We start from the raw sequence: 19,482 nt of genomic DNA, 5'->3' as shown, positions 1-19,482 counted from the left end.
TAGGCTTCTATGGGGATTTTCCTCCCCCGACAGCCCCTGGGGTAATTTTCTCCCCGCCGCTCCCCAGCCTGTGCTCCCCTCATAGCCCTCAGGAAAGCGTGGCCGGTGCCGCTGGGCACCCTGCTCTGGAATTAGCTCGCTACGAGAAGGCTCCGGGAGGGAGAGGCTTGGCATTTTGATAACACGATTTAATAAGTCAAATTGCGTTATTAAAGTCACGAAGACTTCCTGGATGTGCAGAAGCCCGCTGACAGGTTTTCTTCTGTTCTGATGGATTTAGTGCTCCTTCAGTACTCTTCCCCCACCCATGCAGCAGTAGCTAAGACTTGAAGAAGCTAAGACTAGAAGATTTAAGATTGCACACCTCTAGGCGAGTCAAAACCCACGCCCGGTGTAGCTCATACAGTTCGTGATTGATTTCCCTGCTGTGCTGCTTCCCGTTCCAGCCCCGTGCGAAAATGTTGTGTCCTCGCCACTTCTGACAAGGCACTGAGGGGAAGCTGGAGCCTCGGGGAGCCCAAACCTATTTGGAAAACATCTTTCCGGCCCAAAGCGCCTCAATAAAAGTTTTAGACTGGGGGAGTCTTTCCGCATATCCGAGTGGCGAGGCTGCACGGAGCCATCACGATGTAGCTGGGACAGAAAACCGCGCAAAGCGCAGCCGGAGACTCAAGTCGTGCTGGGACCTCGCTGCCTCCCTGCTGGGTCCTGGGCTCCGAACCCGGATGGGGACCCCGGTGGTCCCCAGCCCTCCTCGGCAACGGTACCTGACCCTGCCCCTCGCGCTGCATCCCCTCAGATAAACACTTCTTCTGTAATTGCTTCCTAAAGCTATGTTTTTCCCTCCTTTTTCCCCCCTTCGGAGCCGTCCTGAATTTCGCCACTAAGCAAACTCAGGAGCGAAATGATGACTATATTTTATAGGATGGAAAAGGTGAATCGCCAGTGTCGATTTGGGGTCTGGGGTGTTTTGTTTTTTTTTTTTTCCTCGAATGCATATAAATCTCACTTGATCCCCTCGGCGTGGTGAAAGCTATTGATTGCTAAGGTAGAGGCACCGACTTTAAGTAAGCTTTCCAAGCCCTCTTCACAAAAGTAAATATATAAGAAAAGAAAAAAGGCAGGAAAAGAAAAAATAAAATTATCGTATACTTTCGGAAGTGTTTCAAATGCGTACAAATCCCGTTTTATGTCTTCCCATTCACGTGTATATTGATACCATAAAAGAGAAATCCTTCAGCGGGCTTTTTCTCTCAGTACCTTATTCATTGAAACTGGCAGTTCCACTCATTATTCCACTCCCTTAAACCCGATTCTGATGCTGGCTAAATATAGAGCTTCGCCTTCCTGGGAACGCGAATCGAATACACAGTAAGCAAATCAGTAGCACAGGAGGGGGAAAATACCCTTGATCAAAGCCCTCCTTTTCTTCCCAATCCTGGTTTGCTGGGGCGGAGACAGGTTTCTTGCTTATTGCACATCATTTGCAAAGATCAAGCTTAAAATGCAGTCACTTCTCCTAGAAGTAGTAGTTAAAAAATCCCGAAAGTTAGTGGGCTGGGCGTTAAGAGAACTAAAACCAGACTGAATTATTAAAAAGAAAAAAAGAAAAAGAAAAGGAAAATAAAATAAAATAAAATGTTCTCAGCTGAGAAGGGGATATATGTTTATTTTTTTTAATAAGGCCAATTTTTTTTTAAGTAGAGATGAAGACGTCCACGAAGGATAAATTCATAGGATGAAGGACGGAAAAACACCTTCCCTGTTTCAGTCTTTTGCAGTACCCACGGATGGCTATCTAGGACGCCTCTTTATTTCTTGTCACTGTGGATCCTTTGCCATCTCGCAGCCCGCGGAGTCACTCGGGGCTGGGGGTCGGTGTACCCGAGCAGAGGTGGAGGGATGTTTGCAGACACCGTGCGGCGAGGCACAAAAGGTCAGAAACGCGCTCACCGCGCGCGGCCGCGCCCTCTCGCCCCGCGGCCAGCAGAGGTCGCCGCGGTACCCGCCGCGACGCCCGCCTGCGCGCAGCCTGCGCGCCTCGGCGCGGGCAGAGCCCCAGGCTGGGGAAGGGGCGGCCGGAGACCGTCCCGCACAGGGGCTGCGCGCTGCCGTTGACCGCGAATCCCCTCCTCCTGCTCACCGCATCTCTCTTCCCGCGGACGGTGGAGCGCGCAGCGAGGCCCTGTCGGGCTGCAGCATCGCAGAGCTGAGGGGTGCGCTCCAGTGCACTGCGGAACGCAGGGCATGGGAAGAAATGGGGAAGGGGGAAGAGGGGGAGGGGCTGTCCCCCAGGCAGGGAGAGCAGTGTGGGTGCTACACTGAGGTCTGCGTGGATTAAAATGCCCATCTCTGAAGGTTTGTCCCAGACACGTGCCTGGATGTCTGGAGCTGGCAACATCAGCAGTGGTTCTTGGTAATTACTTTTCGGTTTACTCAGCTAAAACACAGAATGATAAACTACTTCTGTAGCTGGCCTTTTATATACGTACACACACAGTCACACACATGTATGCGTATCGCCAGGTTCTTGGAAGGAGAAGCCATCGTCTAGTAGAATTGCGTTCCCCACTGTTTATTTAAACGTCGAATATGTAAAGTAAGTGTGCGTGTGTTTGCAAGCATATCTTTACCTCCTGACACTATCTTGAGATCGTTTCAAGTCAGCACAGTTATCTCCACAAGTGGCAACGTTGGGTCCCACTTCTTGTTCGAAATAAAGCTGGAGGGTATTTTTGCTCCCTGGGCTTTGCAAAGGAAAACATCTTCCAAACCGAGTTAGGACTCCGAGGAGATCCGTTGTTTAGCAGCTGTCTTATCAGTAAATGCAAGTTTCAGAACTTTTTCTTGCCTGCTTCACTTCAACCAGATTTCTCTGCGGGAAGACATTCCGCATGAATATGGCTTTGCCCCTCTTTCACCCAAACTCCAGTCTCGTCGGTCGCATTTGGAAGAAAAAAAGACTTCGAAAAAAAAAATCTTTTCTTGATGAATAGCGATTGGAGGGTACTTATACATTACCTTGGTGAGGGCGGTGTAGCAACTCATATGGAACAGAACACAAAAAAATGACCTAAAATAACTCAAGGGGGACGTTTAAGACGAGGAGCGGCGGATTCAGACGGTGCCCACGCTGGAGAGCGGGTGCAGCTCGGTACACAGACTAAAGCAAACGCAGCAGGCTGGCTGAGTGGAGACTGCCCTCTGCGAAATACACACAAAGAAATCCTTGCCACGGGAAAGTTGGGTTTTGCCGGGCTGAGGAAGCGTTCAGATAACTCCTGCCGGAGCCAGCAGCCCCGCGGGGGCCGGTGCCTGCGAGGCGTGCTGCGGCCGCCGGTACGCAGCCGGGGGCGAGGGGACCGCTCCGCTCCGCGCCCAGCACAGACCGAATCTTCCCACACTGCCTCCAGGTGCCCCGCACCGCGCAAACGGCGGAGTTCGCGCCCTCTCTCACACTCCTTTTTTTTCCCCTCTCTTTCCTTTTTTTCTTTTTTTTTTTTTTTCTTTAAACAAGAATTTCAAGGGACTCTCCACAGTGAAAGGCAGAAGTTCTTCGTTTTTCTGCGCGAATCTTCATTCCTGGTCAAGCTACGAAACCTTATAAATACATTATGTATTTCTATTACAGATAAAGTAAAAACCAAAAAAACAAACAAACAACAAAAAAAAAAACAGATAGTAAGAAAGAAAGGAAAGGGATCTAAAACGGATTGAAAAACGTAAATAGAACAGAGGGAGTGTTGAGGGACAGTTTAAGGTAAATATTTGTACCTCCTTCGATCTCGTGTTTAACAGAAATACATAAAGCTTCTATCCACGATTTTAAGAGAAAAGAAGGATGGGGGAAAACGTAAACAATCTCATCTCGTGGTGGGGCCGTGCCCGCCCCGCGAGGGGCAGTCGCCTGCGGGAGCCGGAGCGGGGCTCCCTAATGGGAATGATAAACGCTCGGTAGGAAACAGTGGGATTAACACCACACCCGGCCCCATAATATATATATATATATACACACGCACGTTTATATGTATGTATCCTATATATATATATATATGTATCTATGTATATATATATATGTATATGTATCATATATATATATATACGGAAATCGTGCAAATGGCTCGGCAAGCCCAAGAAGGGGAAGGGGTGGAGAAGCCCGATCGGGGCCGGGAAGGAAAATGAAAGGTGTGACTGAAGATAAGCGGCAGGGATGGAGGAGAACGACAAGAAGAAAGTATAAAAGGAAATACAAATGAGGAGCGAGGAAAAGTTGCCTCCGAGAGCCCGAGCCGGGGCCGCCGCGCCGCCAGACCCTGAAATATGATAATCAGAACAGCTGCGCCGCGCCGCCCGCAGCCAATGGGCGCCGCGCAGGCGTGACGTCCCCGCGCATGACGTCAGGCCAATGGCGAGCGGGCTGAGTTGGAGCAGAGAAGTTTGAGTAAGAGATAAGGGCGAGGCGAGTGCCCGAGTCTCCAGCGCCCAGTCCAGCACCGCCGCGCCGCTGCACCACACCGCACCGCACCGCACCGCACCGCACCGCGCCCCGCAGCACCGCGCGGCAGGACTCCGCCGCGCAGCCGGACCCCGGCGCCGCGTCGCACCGCGCCCCCTTCTCGCTCCGCAGCCCTGACAGTGTCTCCCACGCTGGTGGTGTTTTGTTTTGCCTATTTTTTTTCCTCCCCCTAATTTCGAGTCTTTTTTTTTCTTTTTTGTTATTGTTACTTCTACTTTTTATTATTATTATTATTATCTATATTTATTTTATTTTATTTTTAGCGACAGCTCTCAAACCTACTTTGGGGTCTTAAAACGAAACCGTACACCATTTCACTGTGGACATTACACCCTCTTACAGATATGGGAGACATGGGAGACCCACCAAAAAGTAAGGCGGAATTTTTACCGTTGTTGGAATAAATGTGCTGTCTATTGTAATCGTCTCAGACAGGCGAGCTGCTAGAGAGCTGAACTTCATCTGAATGGTAGAGAAGGTGCTTTTGTTACCATGCCTGCATGCTTGCTGTGTTTTAGCCTCGTAGCCTTGTATGCTAATAGCCTGGGGTCCTGCTCTCTTTTAAAGTTTGTGGAGCAGGCGAGATTTAAATGGGCTCTCCTACCAAGCAGCTTTGAATTTTCTTTTCGTTAGTCTGCGGTGCGGCTGTCTATCCAGCACCCATTCTGTCTGCGAGTGTTAGCATTAGACTTGCAAAAGAGAGCAAGTGACAACTGTAATGATGCTTGTTCTTGCTAGCAGTCCCGAGTCCCTTCTTCTAAAGCAAAGGGCTGAATGGGAAGCGCACCAGCCACGCGTTCGACGTTTCCAATCAGAGCCTCTTAAAAAATTAAATCTAACGTGTAGGTGCTGTCCTCGTAAGGAGAGGAATCTGAACAAGCGTACAATAAAATAAAAATAAAACTACGGGGGAGTTTGGAGTTTTGATTCTGTGCAGGGTTTTCGAAGTGGGGTCCTTCACCCTTCACGTCTGCATTGTAACGCATGTTCCGCCTTCTTTCTAAACGAAGCAAGGTTTTGATGGCATGCTTCAATTACCATACAAAAGTGTAATACTCTTAAAAAAAAAAAAAAGCAACACTTCGAGTACGCCCTATATAGGAACGACACTAAAAGTGTGTTTATCTCTGTAGGAGAGTAAACGGTTAGTCAATCATGTATTTATTTTCATTTCAGAAAAACGCCTGATTTCCCTATGTGTTGGTTGCGGCAATCAAATTCACGATCAGTATATTCTGAGGGTTTCTCCGGATTTGGAATGGCATGCGGCGTGTTTGAAATGTGCAGAGTGTAATCAGTATTTGGACGAGACCTGTACGTGCTTTGTTAGGGATGGCAAAACCTACTGTAAAAGAGATTATATCAGGTACGCCATTTACGTTGTTTAATTCCTCTATTAGATTTTTTTTTTTTAACTTTATAAATCTGACATGTAGGGCAAGGAAAAGCAGTGATAATAAGGTGAATATGCAATTGGCGTATTTTTAACTGATTCCTTCAAAGGCAGACAGATGAGGGGAAAAGTTCGAGTAGTCAAGTTTTTTGTTCTACAAATTCAAATTCGAATTTCTGAACAAACAAAACCACACTCGTAAGAAACTAGCGACTCTATCGGATCCTCCTGAGGACTTGAGCAGCGTATTATGTGATTCTAACAAAGTGGGAAATCGTAGGTGATAGAGAATGTTTTCAGTAGGGTCGATGTTATGAGTAATGCGGAAAATGGTCTCTTTTTAATACAACCTGAGAAATGCGTATCTGTGCTTTTGTAAAGGCATAATGGATTCATAGGAAAACCGCTTCAAAAATTTATGCCGTAAAAATAAATATACGGGCAAAAATGAGATTAAACCAGGCCTATTAAAAAAAAATGTAGTCCAAAAGAGAAAAACAAAAACAAAACTGAAGTTTCCTTCAGAGTGAAAGATCTTTTTCTGAGGAGGTTAAAACCTAGACCGAAACGTTTCTTTGCTAAAATAACTGACATTTAATCTTTTTAAATATTAACCCCTTTGGTGATATCTGACTGCCTTTCCTTTCTTATCTTATCTGTACTGATGAATTAGACAGAGCAGATCAAATTGCCCATCATCTGTTCACGAACAATTGGGTATATTTAGATAATGGAACCGCTTCCTTCCTCACATTAAAATCTGGTAACTGATAAAATGTGAGAGTTGCCAATCCTGACACTATAGAGAAACCAAAGCAGGAATTTCGAGTGTGTTTATTATTTGTGCTCCTGGGTCATGCTGATCTGTTTCAGTGTATTCTTCTGGGTTTGAAAAAGCAGAACTTTGACACTGAGGTATGGACTGTTTTCTTTGGAAAGTTTTGAGATCAACTATTACCTACCTGCCCAAGATATCTTTTCTAGTTTCTCGTTAACTCCAAACTGAAATAAAATGTCTCAGCCCAGGACACGATTCTTAATCAGATCATTCGTACAAGCTATGCCATGAGATTATTCTCCAAGTTTTACTAGATCAAAAACAGTTCAATTTATTATTAATAGTAATAATAATATTTATTATTTTTACTTTGGAGGCCTGCTGTTTAATGTCGTCGCTAATTTAAAATTAAAGTAAAACGTTTGGGGCTGAGATACACCCGCCAACCTCCTGCAAGAACTCACCCAGTGGACTAATTTAAACAAACAAACAAAAAAAAATTGCTACTTTTAAATGTTTTGTGCAATAAGATTAATTTGCTAACATTTTAAAAGTGTAATTCGACTTTGAATTAGACCATGAGTCAGTCTGTGACTGCCAAGCATGGGGGCAACCCCCCCCCAGCTTATGAATGTGATGCATTTTGTGAACGCTCTGCTCTTTTGTAGTTACGCAGTTTGGTTGCTGGGATTTTATTCTTCTCAGAAAGTTCTAATTCGGAAAATTGCAGCTCTGAATATAAAACGAGTACAAACCTATAGACACAGCAGCTAAACACGTACCCACACATTTACCTCACAGGCTATTGCTAATGAAATGCACCGGTGAGGAAATGAGTGTGGATGAATATTAGGTCAGTTTTAAGAGCAGTTTTTACATTTCCATAGGCTGCATCCACATTTGTCCGTGTTTGTTTTGTGTGCCTTCCCACGTTTGCGGGAAGATGCTAATTTTACTTAATGCCGAAGAGGCTGGTAAAGGAGTGCTCGGTGGCAGACGAGAGACTGTACCTACAGGCACCGCGCTGGAACGTTTTCTTTTGCCCATCTACTGATGGATGAACCGTGTTCCTTTCCTCCACACGAGGCGAGGAACAGCCACCTCCTCCAGCCTGTAACTCCGGAGACCCACTAGCTGCTGTGGGGCTGTGGAGCAAAGTTTCCCTTCCACTCGTGCTGGAGGGCTTGAGCGCTGGTTCAAGGTGGAAGAAAACAGAGGGGAAGAAGGAGCCGTGAGTGAGACTGGCTGCAGAGCCAGAACACAGAAAGTACCTTTTAGGAATGGTCTGGGTAAAGAGGTTGTGCTGCTACGCATGCGAGTGAGCGTGCATACAAAGGGGTGTGTGCATATGCCTAGACCGGTTGTATAAAGTAAAGCTGGTAAGAGGATGAGGGGAAGAGCCCCTGTCGCTGGCTGAGCCGCGTGCCGGAGGCTAAGCTAGAGCGAGCGCGGCCAGTCGTGAAGGGGCAGAAGTCGTGAATGTGTTCCTCGCAAAACAAACAAACAACAACAACAAAAAAAAACCCCACCAACATTCGGAAAAGCGGTCACGTTTGTGCGTGTGTGTGGAGTGGGTGTCAGCCCCGGCTGTTCCCCGTGTACCCGGGTGGGCAGTTCAGCTGCGGGCAGGCGAGGTCAGGTCCCCGCGCCGTGCCTCGGGGAGAGTGCGGGGACGCCTCCTCGCCGCATGCAGCACGGGCAGCGAGACAGGAGGAAGGGGCGGCACCTCAGTGCGAAGGAGAGGGGTCGAATTTTTGCTTCTCCCCTGCTTGCCACCCCCACCGTCCTTCCTTTCGCCCTCCCCTTGCCCATCGCCGTGTCCGGGTCCCCGCCGCCTTTTACAGCGGGGCGTGAAGGGGGGGGAGGGGTGTGTGGTGTGGGGAGAAGGGACACAGTACATCGACAGCAGCCGAATCCGTTTTTATTCCTTTCCCCTTGCTGGCTTCTCTGTCCCAAAGCTTGTTTAACTTTTGTTCCGCGTGTGGAGCGGCTACGAGAGGCTACGGGGCAGCTTACGAGCGCGAGTGAAAAACTCTCTTTTTGTTTTCTTCCCGTCCTTTTTCCCCCGTGCCCCCTCCCCATACTCTCCCTCCTTTCCTCCCTTCTCCTTCTCTCTGGGCTGGGCCCTGCTCAGGTTATACGGCATCAAGTGCGCCAAGTGCAGCATCGGCTTCAGCAAGAATGACTTCGTGATGCGCGCCCGCGCCAAGGTGTACCACATCGAGTGTTTCCGCTGCGTGGCCTGCAGCCGCCAGCTCATTCCCGGCGATGAATTCGCTCTGCGGGAGGACGGCCTCTTCTGCCGGGCGGACCACGACGTGGTGGAGCGGGCCAGCCTGGGCGCCGGGGACCCCCTCAGCCCCCTGCACCCGGCCCGGCCGCTGCAGATGGCAGGTACCGCCCGTGCACGGCGCACCGCGGGGGACCCGAGCCCCCGGCCTGCGCGCTCGCGGAGTGCCGAGGGTCTGGCTGCTCGCACCTGCGCGGGGGGTGGCACCCCTGCGGGAGTCCCCCCCGGTCCACCGGCGGCTGTGAGCCTGAGCTGAGCGGGAGTCGGGGCAGCCCGTGCAGGGAGCAGGTCTGCGGCACGGCTCAGACCCCGCTCGGGCCGGTCCTGCGGAGCACGGGCAAAAGCTGCTTTAAGCACTGGTGGACGCGGGGGCCGAAAGGAGATAGACTTCATAACTACAGGCGAGCGCTTAGGCTGTAATTTAAAACTGTCAACAAGCTAATCTCCAGTAATTGCCTTTTGAAGTGACTCTGCCGTCTTGAAAAGTTTTATGTGATTTGATGAGAATTTCATCTTTAAACTCAGCATTGTCGACCCACCTTACAACTTGCACCTCTAGTTCTCGACACGTGCACCAGACACTCAGGGACTCTTAGCTGAAGAAAAGGCACGTCTCTTTGAGGCAAAGGAGGCTGGATAAAACAAGGTTGGCTGGTGATGTTGCTTGTCAAGTAACCGTAACACCAAAGGTTATTTACAAACACAACTCTGTTTAAACGGGCTCGTTTCCCACTTTTTCCCCCACTGTTTCTTTTTTTTTTTCCCAGTGACATATCAATATCAAGGGAGAAAAAGAATATCCGTAGGTGTCCATTGCAGGATTTAAGATAAATCGTGCATGCATATAGGGTCTGCAAGTAAAACACTGCTAAGACCATATCACCTTTATTCGAATTTGCTGATTCATCATCATTATCAGAGTAATGTAAAGCCTACTGTACAAAGGCAGGCATTTTTGAATACTAGCAAGCCATGCTTTTAGAAAAAAAAGTATTTGTTTTTCCCTTGAGTGGGTCAAATTACATATAGATACCTACAGCTATCCAATACACAGAAGAATAGCTGAATAATGCAAGTAAAAAGTACTCCTAATGTGACTCTATACACTGGTTTGCATTTCTTTGTGGTTTTCACTAAATGTTTGGCTTGCTCCTCTTAAATTGGGTAAGCATTCATGCTTTTTATAATTATTCATTTAAAGTTTACATAAATTCACCAAATACATGCTCATTCTAAGACAGACCCTGTCTCCTGATGCAGGGCTCCCACAGTTTTTCCATCCGTGGTCATGGTGCAATGCATTTGGCTCATTTTGCTTAGGTTGGGAAGCACCAAACGGGCAGGAGCTCTTGAATGTTATCAAGGCCTCTAACTAAGCTGAGCTAGATTCAGTATACAAGGTGTAGACCCTAATCATGAATTAATTTAATTTTCAGTCCAAAAACCTGTTTTAGTGATTTGTCAGGACATAAATGCATAAAGCTCTTCCCTTCTTTTCCTAGTGCACACACACACATGCACCTTTGCGAGCTCACCCTCCCCTGTCACGGCTCATACAGGTTCAAACTTCTGTCATAAACGATATTTTTTTCGGGGGGGGGGGGGGGGGGGGGGGGGGGAGTTGAGTAGGAGTGTGAGTGGATGTCAAGTTAATTATTTGTGGAGTCAGAGATGTCAGTCTTGTCACTCCACCAGCGCATAAAGCAGAGGAGGCTGCAGGAGCTCAGGTAGAGCTAACTGCCTGAATGGCCTTTGAAAGAGACTCATCACCCTCCTTTCATTCCCCCACCCCCCTTCCCCACTGGCTTAGATTCATAGCCTCTGCAGACTCCCTGCTTCCTACTCATGGGGATCCTATTCCTCCCTTCCCCTTCCCTTACAGCAGAACCTATCTCTGCCAGACAGCCAGCTCTGCGGCCCCACGTCCACAAGCAGCCTGAGAAGACCACCCGAGTCCGAACTGTCCTTAATGAAAAGCAGCTTCACACCTTGAGGACCTGCTATGCTGCCAACCCCAGACCCGATGCCCTCATGAAAGAGCAACTGGTTGAAATGACTGGCCTCAGTCCGAGGGTCATCAGGGTTTGGTTTCAAAACAAGAGATGCAAGGATAAAAAAAGGAGCATTATGATGAAGCAACTTCAGCAGCAGCAACCCAATGACAAAACTGTAAGTGTCTTCAGCTTCTGACTGTGCACTATCTTACCTCCCACAGAGAAACACGTATGTTAAGGCCAGACTGGCCACCTCCAAGGCCAGTTGGACCCTTCTGATTTTATGGGAGCTCACTTAAAGCAAAATGGTACCTCCTAAATATTATCTGCTTGTTCTGCTGTCAGTGTAGTTAAAACAGACAGCAGAGAGAAACTGATATAGGCTGCTCAAGCGAGTATGTCCTTTTGTGAGGCTAAGGATTTGCAGTAGATTAGATTAACTTCTCTGCAGTGTGAATTGTGACCTGCAGAGCTTATGGGATGTAAAAAGCCCTGTCTTGTGTAATATTTATACTGCAAATGCAGAGGACTCCTTGAGGGAAAATAACATACTCACCCTCTTCAGTGGTTTTATGCAGGAGTAAAGGGGAAAAATTTTTATAACCTTATATACTTAATTTATCTGTGTTTGTCAGTACATTTCCTGTAGAAAAAGACAAATGCAAAGTTTTTTTGAACTACCATCATATTTACAAGTTATTTTACAATATATATGTAGTTTTTGTATAGAAATACATTGAAATACATATAGAAGTACATTCTTGTCTGCAGGCATCTGTATGTCTAATGTGAACAAGTAGAAAGAGCTGGTTTCAGCATAGCAAACTGGCTGTCTCAATTTTAAGCCAACTTTTATTTTTTCCCCTACTGATGTTAGTCCACTTGAAGAAGAGTCTGTTATTCTCCCTCTGTATATTGACTAACCTGAGAATAACTATTAATTCATAAGGCTGCCTAGTTAAGTGGAATTTAAGGAGTTTCATTTTACCATGTTGGAATGCAATAAAACATGATGTTATTAGCTTGCCTGAACAATCTATTCGTTGAGGTTTGGAGTTGTTTTGTACAGTGTCTGCACCACAGGACATAATGGGAGAACTGTGGTTTTCTTCTTTACCATGACTTTTAATCTTATTTTTGCTGTTGTTGTTTTGCTTTGTTTTGTTTTTGAAATAACATGGTACTAACTCTCTTCAGGTTTATGGTTCAGGGGATATACAAACCAGTTAAGGTCGTGGAGAACGAAATCATCCTAGGTGCTAAGTAGAAAGAAGGCATGATTAACCGTTTCTTGTGACTATGCATCGCCAGCCAAGACACTGACTGCCTGTTTGGGAAGGATTTGGGGGGCAGGGGAGGAGGGCTATGCCTTGAGAGAAATACGAGGATTAAAGGGAAAGAAAGTAAACTTCCACTGTGATAAATGCAGCAGGTAGAAATAGACTGACCTAAAGTAGAATGAAGTAAGACATTCACAGCAGATTAACAAAGCAAATACAAGTGACTGTATAGATAAGATAGAAAGCAGTTTATTGACTCAGCGCTTATATACAATAAAGTTAACCAAGCTCATTAACATCTTTTGCTGGGCTGTTTACAGAATATCCAAGGGATGACAGGAACTCCGATGGTGGCTGCTAGTCCAGAGAGACATGACGGTGGTTTACAGGCAAACCCGGTGGAGGTGCAGAGTTACCAACCGCCCTGGAAAGTACTGAGTGACTTCGCATTGCAGAGTGACATAGACCAACCTGCTTTTCAGCAACTAGTAAGTGTCTGTTCTCAGCCCCAGTAGTGGGGGATTTGCTGAACGTTCACAGCAGGAGGGCTGCTCCTTGAGTCCTCATCCCAGGGATGAACAGTTCAGGCCAGCAGTGTTCCCTTAGATTATGAGGTGGGCATTTTGGCACTCTGTAAATGTGATGATTTGAACTGTTTTTGCTGGGCTCGGTGTAAAAAGTACTGCAGTGAAATGATCTTGTCAAAATGAGAGCATGCTGGATAAGGCCCAGCCCAGGTCTGAGGCTGACTTGGCTTGCACACCACTGAAAACTGAAAGCATGTCTGACTAGAGAACTAAAACATATCTGTGTGCCATTGTAGGGACATTTATGAGAACACTTTCCAAATTTTACCCCCCACACACATTCCTTTCTATCTCTTGGGCCAGTTTTGACTTTATAATATAGGTTAAAAATATATGGCTGCAACCTCAGGCTGAGTCTTCGGTTTATTCCACAAACACAGACAATTTAATTAATGCATCATATCCTTCCTTTACACACATAAGTTTATATATGACTTTTTATTTCTCTATTCACATACTTGCATGCAATTATACATACCTATAGTGTACATTTAATGTTGTACTTTGAAAATGCTAACTTGTCAGTACAATTGTCACTTGCAAAATTCAAACAGTATAATGAACTGCCTTAAGCCAAAAGAAAACATTTTAGAATAAATTCTGTTCTTAACTCACTTCCTTATGCCTATGTCATTTGGCAGCTCAAATGGGACCATATCAACTGCAATACTTAGGCCCAAGAAGGTGAATTAAGGACAGAAGTTCAACCTTAACTCAATTTCCTTGCCTAAGTGTGTTAAAACCAGATCTTTAAAATAATAAGGTGCGTTGTGTATGCTTTTTCAGTGATTCAGAACAATACCTGAGCATGAAATATTATTACATGGATCACTTTTTAATCTGTTGGGAATTTTTTTCTTCATAAGCAATGGAGAACAACAGTTTGTAGACATATGAATTGATGTTTGGAGAAATTTTCTATTTAGTATCAGGCAGTTTTGAATGGTTCCGATTTTTCTTCTTTTTTTTTTTTTTTTTTCAACCAGCTGTGGTCTGTGTGCCTCCCCTGGCACAACATGCTTAATCAGGAACTGCAGCACAGCAGCAGGTCTGTTTGCATCATCTTACCTCAAGTAACCACCGGTTTTCCTAGTTTAATCAAGCTGTCAAACAGGCACAAGAACAATTAATCTCCTTTGGTTGCCTTACAGAACCAGAGATGTTAAAAACCTCTCATACAGTGAGTTTTTGTACTAAATAGGTCTAAAAAAAAAAAAAAAAAAAAAAAGGAAGATGGTAACCCTAATACATGCACATATATAGACAAACACACCATTAGACCATTAGATAGACAGATGGATATTGATGCAAAAAGTATATAATGTCTCATGCTGAAAAGAATTAAAATAAAGGATTGTGGATGGAATGCACTGACCACTCAAAGCACGGCTGTAATCTGGAAAGGGCCTTGAACACAGCTAAATAGGTGCTAAAGAAATGCTTTTGGATTAGCAAAGCTCCACCGTTTACTTCAGGCCTTTTCCCAGCACTAACCCTAAATCAACAGGAGCTGTGGGGCACATTAGGATGGAGAAGTGTGACCTTTTTTTTTATCAAGAGGACTCTTGTTAAAAAGAGATACCACCAACTCCCAGTCATGAATGAAAGGGAATGGCTTATTTCAAATGCCTTCTGCTCTTGGCTGCTTCCAGGTTTATTTTAGTACGTGCACAAGGAGGGAAAGAGTAACCTTACAGTTTTGTGTCAAAAAGCACATGCACTCTTAAATAATTGACTAGAACATCCTGTTGGGGTTGCCACTCTTGCAAGATGTGGAAAGAAGGCCTGGAAAATAAAGTTGTTTATTTACTTGTGGATTTTTTTTCCAGTCTTTTTAAAATTCCTTTTTAAAAACTTTTTTCCCCTGATGATTTGGCTGAAGGCCTGAAGAAGAATCTTACAAATGGGGAAAATAAATAAAGCCACAGTAAGACAGTCTCCTGTGGAGATGTATCAGGCCATTGAGATGCATACCTGGGGTTTTTTTTTTGGTTTTTTTTTTTGTTTTTCTTGCATTTTTATTTGCCTTTGCCAGCTTTGTTTGATTGTTACAACTGTAAAGACATATATATATATATATATTATTTTTCTTATTTTTTCTTCTTTTTCTTCTCCTTTTTTTTTTTTTTTCTTTCTTCTTCTTCTTTTTTTTTTTTTTTTTTTTTTTTTTTTTTGGCAGGTTAATTTTTCAGAAGGAGGACCTGGTTCCAATTCTACTGGAAGTGAAGTGGCATCAATGTCCTCTCAGCTCCCAGATACACCCAACAGCATGGTAGCCAGTCCTATTGAGGCATGAGGAAAATTCATTCAGAGTTCTGATGTTGTTGTTTCTGCCCTTACCCTCAGCCCTGTTGGAGAGAGTGGGAAAGTGACCGTGTTTGGACTCCGAAATTTAGGTGGGAAAAGTATATAACAGCCCTATAATGAACCTGGCAAGGAACCGCTCCATGAAAAGAACGGAGTCATGTTTGAAAAGAGAAGGTAATATGGTAGCAACACTGTGAAGACAATCATGGGATCTTACTAGAATTAATGCTAAAACAAACAAAAAACCACCACGCTACTCAATGATCTGAGGAGGATCGAAAAGACATTTTCAAAATATAGGGGATATGTACTCATGAATCTTAAAAAAAAAATTACATTTGACTGCACATCTTAGAGAGAAACCAAGATAGAGGGACTTTCTCCTAACCTGAATGGTGCTGTTTCTATATTGGTCATTGCCTTGCCAAAAGGAGCTCCGGTAGGTTTTCCATCATCAAGAAAGAGACGATTTAGCCCCGCGTTGTTGAAAGATTCATTGCAGGAAGGTGGAGCTGCATTGGTTTGCAATGTTGTTTTTAGTTGACTCTTAACAAGGGGTTGTTTCCTGGGTCTCTAATAGCATGTACTGTAGCGGGGTTTTGGTTTGTGTTTGGTTGAGATCCACCCTCTATCAAGTCTGAAGTAATTAATAAATAGGTTTTTGAATTACTCTTTAAAAACCAATTTATAAAAGCATTGCAACAAGGTATACCTCTATTTTGCCACAAAGCGTCTCGGGATTGTGTTTGAAATGTGTCTGTCTAAGAACCTTCCCCTCCCCCAAAGATGTGTATAGTTATTGGTTAAAACGACTGTTTTCTCTCTCTCTCTCTTTCTCTCTTTCTCTTTCTCTTCCTCTCAATAAAGAGAAAAAAAGTAAAAAAAAAAAAAAAAAAAAAAAAAAAAAAGGAAAAAGAAAAAGGAAAAAAAACACCACCCTTTTTGTTTGCTCTTGCATTGCAAAATTATAAAGTAATTTATTATTTATTATTGGAAGACTTGCCACTTTTCATGTCATTTGACTCTATTTTTTTGTTTGCTGAAGTAAAAAAAAAAAAAAGAAAAGAAAAAAAAAAAGAAAAGATTGTACCGTGGTCTTTGAATTATATGTCTTATTCTATGTGGTTTTTTGTCTTTTTTTTTCCTTAAATATTATGTGAAATAAAAGCGCCATATGTAGAATTATTATATCTTCAGGACTATTTCACTAAATAAGCGTTTGGAATAGAGAAAATAATAATAGTAATAATAATAATAATAATAATAATAATAAATGAACAAAGTTCCCTCTTTTAAATATTTACAAAATAGCAGCTAAAATACCTGAAATAAAATATTGCATGCAAAGCAGGTCGTTAGTGAAAACATGGAGTGTGATATTTTATTGCAAGTATTAATGACCGGCTTGAAATTTCCGTTTCAACAACTATATCAGGGCTAGTTGGATGCCTTAGCTTTCAATTGATTACATTAGAAACTCTCTTGTTCTCTTCCCTCCCCCCCAGCCCCCCCTCATCCCTTGCCCTTAAAAGTGGTATTACTCTAGGCATGATCTGACATAACTTTAAGACATCAAAAGAACTGAGAGCTCACGCTTTTTGCTGAGTTCCATTATTTTTTGAAAATATTAAAAAGTAAGTGCTGTATACCAAAGCCTCGTTGTTGAGATTGTTGAAGTGACCTGTATTTTAAGTATAAGCTCCTGGTAAAAGGGATGCTTTTTGCTTAACATGTCAATTATGACCATTATTTATCAGTGTCTGCTGTCAAAACGCTTGAAAAAATGCTGCAGAAGAAATAGGATTCGGGGATATTGCTATAAAATTGCACGATTGGTGTTCCTTCTTCTCTGTCGACTTCCCTCTCTTCACTCCCTCTTTTCTTCCTTTTTTAATTTGTGGGGGAGAGGGTGGTGAAAGCTAAAAACGTGGGCGAGTTCTTGGGGAAAAATGAAAAAGAAGGAAAAAAATGACAAAACATTGGAAAGGGTTGTTTTTGCTCGAATCCAAGTGTTCCTAGTGCTCCCGGTCAGCACGAGACTATGACTCGCCCTAAAAAATCCTTAACAACTGGAATATAAAGAGATATTTAGGCTGACAAGGACAAGTTGGTTTGCATGATAGTTACTCCAAAGCCTGATGTTTTCTTAACACAACCTTTTTCTTCCCTCCTCCCCATTTCAGCTCTCCCTGAGCAAGCTCAGCTATAGAGACAAACCATTTCGACAGTAGGAAGATAATAATAATAATATAGGTTAAAAGCCTAATACAAGGATTTCAATCATCCTGATTAGAAACTGGATTCATTTTGTATGCTCAAGTGTAATACATTTTTGAGTACTTGATAAATATTTAAATAAATATGAAATCTACCTTAAACTGTGTGATCGCTAACCCTTGTGTTTTCAAGCAGAATTAGAGGCTTGCTACGAGGCTTCAGGGGGTGGGAGGGATAAAGGTGCACGGCGGACCGATGTGTAAACTGTTTGAGTCGCTTTTACTGATGGGGGGATATGGGCACTAGGTCTCTGAGGAGGGGTGCAGGGGTCTGCGCTTGGCTATGCAAAGTCAGGGCAAAAACGGGGCCTTCGCTTTTGTCTGCCAGCTGATGTGTAGGTGAGAAGCACAGGCTTCCGCCGGGCGAGCAACCTTCGCGGGGACGTTGCTAAGACCCCCGAGCAGAACTCTGGGGCCAGTCTGTCGCCCCAGGGCCGCACTTCGGCTCTCAGCTCCAGTTGCTTCATGTGCGGGGGCCGAAGCTGTGGCCGAGATAAGCGTCCCGCCGGGAGGCTTTGGGTTTGGCTCCTCGAAGCGCGCAGGGCCGGGTGGGCCCGGGGTGCTATCTATAGCCGTTCCGGAGGTGGGAGCCCCCCTCGGGACTCCTGTCCGCACTTCAGGGAGGGCTGACCCCCCCCCAGCCTCGCACGGGGGTCTATGGAGCCCGTCGTGGGGCGCGTGTCCCGGCTTCGAGGTGTCCCACTGTGCAGCCCTGTGGCCCCAGGGTCACTGCCGAGTCTCTCCCCAAAGGTTCAGCGTAGCAGACCTCATCTCATTTTAAGACTATTTCTTCTGCACTCACGTTTATTCTTTGATGGCCTTTGGCTCGCTTTTCCATTGTATATGTTTGTGGCTTACTCTTCCTCCCCCCAAAAAAACTTCTTTATCTGCAGCAGAACTTTTGAATCGTTCCTTCTAGCACCTCCAGGCAAACAACCTTCCTGAGCTTGAGCAGCATTATTTGTGCAAGAGAGAGATCCTTCTATATGAATTATTTGTGCAAGAGAGAAATCCTCTATATGAAATTCATCGAGCTCTGTGCATGTTTCTGCGCTGGTGCCTGCTCTTTCTGACACGAAGAGGCTAACTCCATCGGTTTCTTCTTGCTGCAGCCCCTCTCAATAATGATAAATAAGGTCTGCTAAAATCTGCAATTATTTTTCTTCTTTTCTTTCTTCTTTCTTTCTTTCTTCCTTTCTTTCTTTCTTTCTTTCTTTCTTTCTTTCTTTCTTTCTTTCTTTCTTTCTTTCTTTCTTTCTTTCTTTCTTTCTTTCTTTCTTTCTTTCTTTCTTTCTTTCTTTCTTTCTTTCTTTCCTTCTGTTCTTTCTTTCTTTCTCTTTCTTTCTTTTTTTTTTCTTTTCTTTCTTTCTTTTCTTTTTTTCTTTTTTCTTTTTTAACACACTGAGGACAGGACTCAAACTCTTTTCATTTCAATATTTGTACCAGGTTAATCAGCATTCAGCGTCCTCCAGACAAAGTAGGAGTAAGACACTGAAGCCGGAGGTGTGATTCCAGCGCTGAGATCAGTCGAACATCTCAGCGGTAAGTGCTTGCCTTTATTACGTACGTATGTGTAAACAGATATTGATAAATCCAGGCTGCGTCACCCAAAAGCAGGCCTGGGGATGGCAAAGCCGGCGCGGGGTGGGCTCGCTGACACCGCTGCCGCCCGCCGCTGCCCGGGAGCCTGGCCGGGACGGAGCCCGGCCAAGGTCCGGCGTTCCGGCACCGTGCAGGTTTCACGGGCACGGCTCGTGCTGTCTACTCGCCCGAAGCGCCGGCAGCGTTTTACAGTGCGAGGTGCCGCTTTGGGCGCTTCAGTGGAGCTGTAAGTAGTTAATAAAGGGGCTGGGAAGAGATCCTGTTTACTGATTGTTGCTGATTGTTGTTTTCTTGATAACAGAGCAAGCCACTGAATGACTGTTTGAGCTCAGGCGCCACAAACATAAACTTAACAGCTCCCAGTGTGCCGGCCTTGCTGCAGGATCACTCCTCACCTCCCGGGACTTGTGAAGTGCAGGCGGAGAAGGCAGCTCCCGAGGAGGCGGCGGGGAGGCAGGC

General features: G+C 44.9%; 1 protein-coding gene across 4 annotated transcripts; it reads left to right on the top strand.

Moving 5' to 3' along the window:
* Nucleotides 1–4,516: 4,516 nt before the first annotated feature.
* On the top strand, nt 4,517–16,053 carry ISL1 (ISL LIM homeobox 1). Of its 4 annotated transcripts, XR_010622426.1 has the most exons (8): nt 4,517–4,650; nt 4,780–4,888; nt 5,693–5,882; nt 8,822–9,081; nt 10,860–11,146; nt 12,572–12,739; nt 13,480–13,601; nt 15,018–15,097. XR_010622426.1 is itself a non-coding variant. In XM_065739898.1 (7 exons), exons 2-7 carry the CDS (start codon nt 4,861–4,863, stop codon nt 15,132–15,134), a joined length of 1,047 nt encoding a protein of 348 aa, XP_065595970.1. In that variant the 5' UTR covers nt 4,520–4,650; nt 4,780–4,860; the 3' UTR covers nt 15,135–16,053. The 4 variants fall into 4 exon arrangements, 3 of the variants coding, with proteins under 3 accessions (XP_065595970.1, XP_065595969.1, XP_065595968.1); XM_065739898.1 differs by lacking the exon at nt 13,480–13,601 and having other exon boundaries at nt 4,520–4,650; nt 10,863–11,146; nt 15,018–16,053; XM_065739897.1 differs by lacking the exon at nt 13,480–13,601 and having other exon boundaries at nt 4,521–4,650; nt 4,786–4,888; nt 15,018–16,053.
* The last annotated feature ends 3,429 nt before the right edge of the window (nt 16,054–19,482 follow it).

The sequence above is a fragment of the Cyrtonyx montezumae genome, unplaced genomic scaffold, assembly GCF_038088225.1.
Source record: "Cyrtonyx montezumae isolate F1298 unplaced genomic scaffold, pur_monq_1.0 scaffold_25, whole genome shotgun sequence".
Taxonomy (NCBI): domain Eukaryota; kingdom Metazoa; phylum Chordata; class Aves; order Galliformes; family Odontophoridae; genus Cyrtonyx; species Cyrtonyx montezumae.
The sequence above is the reverse complement of the archived record's forward strand: the minus strand, read 5'-3'. Positions and strand labels throughout refer to the sequence as shown.

Bases quoted from the DNA above. Each gene is read 5' to 3' on its own strand.
- ISL1 (XM_065739897.1), top strand. From the start codon at position 4,861: ATGGGAGACATGGGAGACCCACCAAAAA. The intron at 5,883-8,821 runs GTACGCCATTTA...GGCCCTGCTCAG, and splicing joins TGTAAAAGAGATTATATCAG to GTTATACGGCATCAAGTGCG. The intron at 11,147-12,571 runs GTAAGTGTCTTC...GGCTGTTTACAG, and splicing joins AGCAACCCAATGACAAAACT to AATATCCAAGGGATGACAGG.